At 37.3% G+C, this 8,151-nt stretch overlaps 1 protein-coding gene across 1 annotated transcript; it reads left to right on the forward strand.

The window, feature by feature from the left end:
* The first annotated feature begins 697 nt into the window (after positions 1–697).
* Positions 698–8,151, forward strand: LOC107416567 (nuclear matrix constituent protein 1). Its single transcript, XM_016025073.4, has 8 exons — positions 698–1,458; positions 2,841–3,050; positions 3,421–3,674; positions 3,812–4,082; positions 4,260–4,343; positions 4,689–6,790; positions 6,987–7,152; positions 7,574–8,151. Exons 1-8 carry the CDS (start codon positions 1,177–1,179, stop codon positions 7,814–7,816), a joined length of 3,612 nt encoding a protein of 1,203 aa, XP_015880559.3. The 5' UTR covers positions 698–1,176; the 3' UTR covers positions 7,817–8,151.

The raw sequence follows: 8,151 nt of genomic DNA on the forward strand, positions 1-8,151 counted from the left end.
AATTATTTTTAACCCATCTAATAATCATCCTTGGGAAAGTGTGACTAAAAATCATCCCCATTATCCTAAAAGTACATTTTTTCACAAAGCGGTGGTCCCCCCATAAAGAAACATGTTTCTCATTTTTTTTTTTTTTTTTTAAATGGTCGTGTTCCAAATTGAAAAACCCATATTTTAATAGACTTTGTTAATTGTGTTTAACGGTTAAATTAATCCTACTTTGCCTTCAAATTCAAAACTTTTTAGAGAGAGAAAAAGAGAGGAGAGAGAGAGAGAGGCAGTCCAATCCATAGTCCATAATGATGGCGAAGAAGACACATGGGACAAAGAGATGCTTATCTTCAAGACCCAGTTCTCTACTTCCCCCCTACTTAACAGCTCCTCAACATCGTGGCATTTCCATACAGGCATATTCTCGGAAACCCAGAAAATTCGTCGATTTACTTAAAAACCCTTCACTTTATTCTCTATTTACTAGCTGTTTCACCGAACCGGCTACTAGATCAACTATGGGTAATTTAGTCATATAAGAGAATACACACGAACACCCACGTTGTCATTCCAAAAGTACTTCTTTGTTAAATTCCTAAAATGCCCTAGACTAAATCGAGGGAATATCTAACAACCAAGGGCGTTTAAATAATTTCGAAGACAGAATTGTTGTTGGGCCCATTAATAAAAAAAAGAAAGAACGTGAGTGATCCGCGCAAAGCATCCAAAAGGTTGCTGAAAAGAGAGAGAAAGGAAGAGGGAAGAGAGTGTTCGCTTCAAGACGTTATCGGACCTCAAATATCCAATTCGCCGGAATTTGGGAATTCTGTTCGTGTCCGGACTAGGTTTTATACTTCTGTTAAGGAAACAAAGAGAGAAAATCGTAGTCGTTCGTTTCGCAAAGACTAGTATTTTGAAATTTTTTCTTTTTTTTCCTTTTTTTTGTTCGGTTCGGTGGAAATTTTGGGTTACTGGGTTAGGTTCCTACTGTGTTATGTTCTTCACTGTTCAATTTTTAGGGTTTTCTATTGGTGAAAGGTGTTTCATTTTCTGAAACTGAATAGGGTTTTCGAATTCCAGGCAAAATTCCAATTAGACTTTCTGGTGAGCGGTTGTGCTTATGAAGTTGAATTTTCGATCTGTGGTATTGGGTCGTGACAAGAGGTTATTGTGGAAAGTTTCGTGATGTTTACTCCTCAAAAGGTGTGGTCGGGTTGGTCTCGAACGCCGAGAACCGGGGCCCAGAAGAGTGGAACTGGGTCGGGTTTGAACCAGAATTCGGGCACTCCGAATTCGAACTCCGGTGATGGGGTCGTTGCGAAAGGGAAAGGTGTTGCTTTTGCCGAGGCCGTGACGCCGCCGCCTTTGGTAGTTGAGAATGGTGGAAAGATTCTGGTAGGTGGTTCGGGCGACGGATCCTTGGACCGGGATGGGTTGGCTCGGAGGATTTCAGAGCTCGAAAACGAGGTTGGTTTATATTTGTATGTTTACAGTCTTTCGTTTTTGTGATGTTGAACATGTTGCAATTGGTGGGTTTTGGTTCTTTTCTTAATTCCTTGTTTGAATAATACTAATATTAATACTAATAATAATAAAAAAATTACACTAGTAATGCTCCTTTTTTTTTTTTTTTTTTTTTTTTTTGTAATTTGACATTTGGATACGGATTTATGGTTATATATTATAAATTCTGATTTGTTTCTGCCTGAAAGTTTTGGTTTTGGTACTTTTAGTAATGTGGTGCATTTTTACTAGCTCATATATTTTTCTTAGTTGGATTTTTCTTATAATGCTACTAACAGTGTTTTGCATGAAATTTTTTCGATTGTTCTGATGCGGTACTAGAAAGGCATCACTACAAATAAGTAGGATGTAATTAGATGAAATGCTGTAAAGGAAGAGAGAAATAATGGTTTTTTAAGTCTAAAATATTAATCAAGGCCAAAACTACAATTCAATTAAAATTATTTCTCTTTAGACAATTAGAATTCCTAAATTAAAAACAACAAGAAATACTTACGAATGGAAACTGAATAAAACAAGCTTAATTGACACCCATGTGCCTATGCCTAGTAAGTGCAAAGGTGTCACTATGATCCTAAAACTAGTCATTGCTCTCTAAATTAAGCAGTTTCATGATGAAGTTTCCATGCCTGGGTTTTACTGACCGACCCTGATATATCTTCATATTTTTATGCTCTATTTAATAATCTTATGAAGCTATACTAGGGTTACTGAATCTAGTGAAATCATATTAAAGTTTTGGAACAAGAAGGATGATGAATTTACATATCGATAGACTGACATAAAGAGGAAATAAAGCACATCGTAGTAAACCTTAGAAAGTAACACAAGCAACTGGAAAATGCCCTTTTTACTGAAACAATGCATTTCACAGTTAGTGTTGTGGCTCATTGCAAATCCTTGAAGTAAGGTTTATGCACATTGAAAAAAAAAAAAAAAAAAACCACTAATATGGGGAAGCACTTTCTAATAAACTTATTAGTTATAAGGTAAACTTGCAAAGTCACTGTGGTTATCATGATTAAAGTCACTGTGATTATCATGATTATATACTTGCTTATGAGGTAGAACCACGGATACATAATTTCCAAATATGTTGGCATATCTCATGTATATATTTGTTTTTAATTAATATCTGTCTTAATGTTGGGTTGCATCAAAGATTTGACTATTTTGTGTATGGATTGTTTGGTATACCATATTGAATCCCACACGTGTCTCATAATAAAGTCATGTAACTCTCCACTGCATTGAAAAGTGTCATTTTTTGTTTGTTATACTCTCATGAAACTGGTTTCTTATAACTTATTGCATGCTTTGGTCAGCTTTTTGAATATCAGTACAATATGGGGCTTCTTTTGATTGAGAAAAAGGAGTGGGATTCAAAGCTTGATGAACTTAGGCAAGCATTGGTGGAAGCGAAGGATGCAGTTAAAAGAGAACAAGCAGCACATTTAATTGCAATATCTGATGTTCAGAAGCGGGAGGAGAACTTGAAAAATGCTTTGGGTGTTGAAAAGGAGTGTGTGCTTAATGTAAGAATGCTGTTACCCTTTTCTCCCTTATATATCATTTTTTGCTATGTTTTCTCCTCTCTCTTTATGTATGTTCTCTCCTTTTTCCTTTCTTTCCCTTCTCCTCATCCATGAATTTGTATGTTGGTATAAAAATATCAACAGAAAGGTCTTACCTTAAAACTGAGGAAATTGATGAAGTTCCTGAGGAATCTTCTAAGCCATTTGCTCCTACTATGATCCTGTAAATATCCCAAGTGATAGTCCCAACAAGTATTTTATTCATACACATGAGTTTTTCTTTTGGTTTTTTGTCATGAAGATTGTATTGTTATATAGGAAAAAATTATGGCTGGTGCTTGCTAATATTTGGAGCTTGTTGATCCTGCAGCTAGAGAAAGCTTTACGTGATATCCGTTCAGAGAATGCGCAAATCAAATATACAGCTGATTCAAAGTTGGCTGAGGCAAAAGCTTTGGTCTCTAGCGTAGAAGAGAGATCATTAGATCTAGATGCTAAGTTGCGTGCAACAGATGCTAAGCTTGCTGAGGTGAGCAGAAAGAGCTCAGAGATAGAGAGGAAATCACAAGATTTGGAGGCTCGTGAAAGTGCACTTCGAAGGGAACGTTTCTCCTTCATCGCGGAGTATGATCTAGATGGACCTTTAGCTTTATTATTTGCATTAATGTACGATAGATATTTAAATGCTATTAATGACATTCCATCAGTTGGAGCATCTTTGGCATGGTTTTAACTTTTGTCTCTGTTCAAACTTTTCTCAGGCAAAAGGCAGATGAAAGTAATTTGTCTAAGCAGAGGGAGGACTTGCGAGAATGGGAAAGAAAATTGCAAGAGGGAGAGGAGAGGGTGGCGAAGGGTCAAAGAATCCTCAACCAAAGAGAGGAAAGGGCAAATGAGAATGATAGGATTTTTAAGCAGAAACAAAAGGACCTTGAAGATGCACAAAGGAAGATCGATGAAACTAACACCATTTTAAAAAAGCAAGAAGATGATATTAGCAGCAGGATAGCAAGTCTAGCACTAAAAGAGAAGGCAAGATTTTTTATTTTATTTTATATTTTATTTTTTGGGGTAAAAGATGGCAAAAATTTGTTTGGTTATGCTGTTTGTCAATGGTAATGATTCATGATTCGTGTGTTAATGATTCATGGTTCGTGTGTTAATAATTAATGATTCATGTGTCATTATTTAAGTTTACTTTTGATGCAGGAATATGATGATTTGAGAACAAATCTAGAGATCAAGGAGAAGGAGTTGCTTGTGTTAGAAGAAAAACTCAATGATAGAGAAAGAGTAAGTCCTTGCACCTCATATTTTTTGATTGGAAGATATGAAAAACTTGGTTACTAAGGATGTAAACTTTTGAATGCAATTCAAGTCTGTGGGAGGATGGCCACCAGACATTAGGCGTATATGATATTTTGCTCTTATTCAGTGGGTTATCAGTCATGTTAATGAAGTAGGGTTCATGGGTAGCTGTACAGCTGCTTCTTCTTCTTCTTTTTTGATTTCCCCCTCCACACACACACACCCCACACCACCCCAAAAAAAAAAGCAATAAACTACAAGTTATGAAAGATCATACTTCTGATACCCTTTTTTTTTTCTTTTTTTTTTTTTTGCTTGCAACGTCTGCAGAATGAGATTCAAAAGCTTACTGATGAACATAATTCCATTCTGGATGCCAAGAAGCGTGAATTTGAGTTGGAAATTGATCAAAAGAGAAAATCGTTGGATGATGAATTGAAAAACAAGGTGGTTGACTTGGAGAAGAAGGAAGCTGAAATCAACCACATGGAGGAGAAAGTTGCAAAACGAGAGCAAGCATTGGAAAAGAGATGGGAGAAGTTTAGGGAGAAAGAGAAGGACTATGAATCGAAAGTAAAAACCCTTAAGGAAAGGGAGAAGTCTATCAAATCTGAGGAGAAAAATTTGGAAAATGAGAAGAAAGAGATGCTTGCTGATAGAGAGGAACTACTTAGACTTAAGGATGAAGTTGAGAAGTTAAAGGTTGAAAATGAGAAGCAGCTGCAGAAAATAGTTGAAGAAAGAGATCGGCTTAAAGTAACTGAAGAAGAAAGGGCAGAAAACAGCCATTTGCAGTCAGAATTAAAGCAGGAAATAAACAAGTATATGTTTCAAAAAGAACAACTTCTGAAGGAAGCTGAAGATTTAAAGCAACAAAAGGAAATTTTTGAGAGGGAGTGGGAAGAACTAGATGAGAAAAGAGCTCTAATTGAGAAGGAGCAGAAGAATGTGAATGATCAGAAGGAAGAATTTGAAAAACTGAAACACAGTGAAGAAGAAAGATTGAAAAATGAGAAGGCAGCAGCACAGGATTACATACAAAGGGAGCAGGAAGATCTTAAATTGGCCAAGGAATCATTTGCGGCCCATATGGAACATGAAAGAAAGGTATTTGCTGAAAAATCTCAAAGCGAAAGAAGCCAAATGCTGCATGATTATGAGACACGGAAAAGAGAACTTGAGACTGATTTGCAGAATCGGCTGGTGGAGATGGAAAAACAATTGCGGGAAAAGGAGAAGTCCTTTGAGGAAGAGAAAGAGAGAGAATTAGATAATATTAATTACTTGAGAGAAGTAGTTAGAAGAGATATGGAAGAGTTAAAGCATGAAAGACTTAAAATAGAAAAAGAAAGACAAGAGGCTGATGCAAATAAGGAACATCTTGAAAGGCACCAAGTTGAAATACGGAAAGACATTGAAGAACTTTTTGACCTTAGCAGGAAGCTCAGGGACCAACGAGAACATTTTATCAAGGAGAGAGAACGCTTTATTTCATTTATTGAGAAACTCAAGAATTGTAATAACTGTGGTGAAATTATCTCTGAGTTTGCGCTTTCTGATTTACAACCTTTAGCTGAAATTGAAGATACAGAGGCCCTTCCCCTATCTAAACTGGCAGCTTATGTAAAGGGAGGTGTCCCAGGAGATCTGGCTGATTCTGGGAGGCAGATATCTCCAGTCGCTGATTCAAAATCACCAGTGTCTGGTGGAATGTCTTGGCTCCGGAAATGCACATCAAAGATTTTTAAGTTTTCCCCAGGAAAAAAATTTGAGACTGATGCTGTTCAAGATTTTACAAAGGAGTTACCTTTATCTGGTAAGCTAAATATGGAAGAGCCATCCAAGAGAGTACAAAGCACTGAAATTGAGGCGGAGCTCTCTTTTACTGTTGCAAGTGATTCTTTTGATGCCCAAGGAAAGCAATTTGATAACAGCATTAGAGAGGTTGATGCTGGTCAAGATCCATCAGCTGATACTCAAAGCAACATCAACAGCAAGGGACCAGAAGCTCCAGAATATTCTCAGCCTTCTGATTTGAAGGACGTTCCTAATAAGCCTAGTAAGAGAGGGAGGGCCAGAGTTAACAGAACACGCACTGTGAAAGCAGTTGTTAAAGAGGCTAAGTCTATACTTGGGGAAGCTTTAGAACTAAATGAGAGTGAGTATCCTAATGGGAATGCCGAGGATTCAGCCAATACGAATGCTAAAAACCAGGGCGGGCCTAGTCTTGTTGATAAAAGAACTCCAAGAAATGGAAGGAAGCGTACCCGTGCTCAGACATCTCAAGTCACAGCGACTGAAAATGATGGGGATGACAGTGAAGGGCGTTCTGATAGTGTAATAGCAGGCCAACGCAAGAAGAGGCGAGATAAAGCATCTCTGGCTGAGCAAGCACCTGGTGAAAGGCGGTATAATCTCCGCCGGCCAAAAACGTAAGTCCTAAAAATATTTTATTTTTGAAGTGTTGACTCACCTAACATGGGTCGACTTTGCCTTGCCTGCTATACAGCACATATTGCACAATTGCACCCAATCTGACTGGCTGAATGGGCCTCATTATAATATAATTTCTACAATTTAGTGGTGCATCACTACAAACTAATGTGTGAATTTTCATCGTGTTCTCAGTAGAGCTACTGCTGCAGCTGCTGCAGCTTCACCTGACTTAAGTAAAGAAGATGAGGAAATGGATGGTGGTAGAGGTACACAGGATGAGGTTATGTACTCTAAAGTAGTACCAACTTCTTCAGTAGGTGTGGCCAGTGAGAATGGTGGAAGTACACACATAGTGCAGGTGAGTGTTAAATGGTTTTTTCAATACCCACTTCATCTTCTAGTAAGGTTGTTTAATGTATGCATGTTGAGCATAACCTTGTTTTCACTCTCATGCTTTGTTGAATCTAGTCATTTTCTTTGTAATTTTTGTTCTGTTTCTACGAATATTGGATTTCATTAGGATTGTTTTGAGTGAACGTCAATTGTTTCTCTCTTGTTATAGATCTAGGTCTTGATATTTGACAAACAGTAAATTTTGGATTGAAGATTTGGCTAACAATCGTATCAACTTGATATTTCTACATTTATTATATTCGAACTTTATAGCAAAATTTGCATGTGAGCATTACCGTAATTTGTGATGTTTTTCCATACTGTGCCATCTGAATATTTCTGATGTATATATAATCTCTTCTGTTTATTTTTTCTTTCTGCCACAGTGTGGGGCCATTTCTGTTAATCAGAATGGTGATGACACAACAAAAAAGCCTGTTGAGAATACAGCCTTGAGTGAAGAGGTGAATGGAACACCTGAAGGGGCTGGGGATTATGAAGACTATAGGAGTGAATCCCACCGGGAAGATGCTGGTATTATTGAAGATGAGGATGCCGATGATGAAGAGTCTGAACATCCTGGTGAAGTCTCAATTGGAAAGAAACTTTGGACCTTCTTCACAACATGATTTCAGAATCCTGTTCCTGATATTGTTTTTTAGGCTTGGCTGTTAGGATATCTAATGTGTAGTAGGTGTGTCGATGATTTAAATTTAGCTAGAACAATGGAAAATATTTTTAGTTTGGGGGGATTAGGTTTTTGTTTGCCCTCATCTTCTTTTAGGATTCAGGTTATTGGTCCTGTTTTAATTTTTTTTTTTTGGTCTCCCCGCCAACAACGCTCTTAGAATATGTAGCACTAATCAGTGCATATTTGACACTGGAGGTAGCATCCTTTCAACATTGTTTGTATCACGTATTTGTATCACCTTTGTTCTGGAATGATTGTTTGCACTTCATAATC

Source organism: Ziziphus jujuba, chromosome 4 (assembly GCF_031755915.1).
Source record: "Ziziphus jujuba cultivar Dongzao chromosome 4, ASM3175591v1".
Taxonomy (NCBI): domain Eukaryota; kingdom Viridiplantae; phylum Streptophyta; class Magnoliopsida; order Rosales; family Rhamnaceae; genus Ziziphus; species Ziziphus jujuba.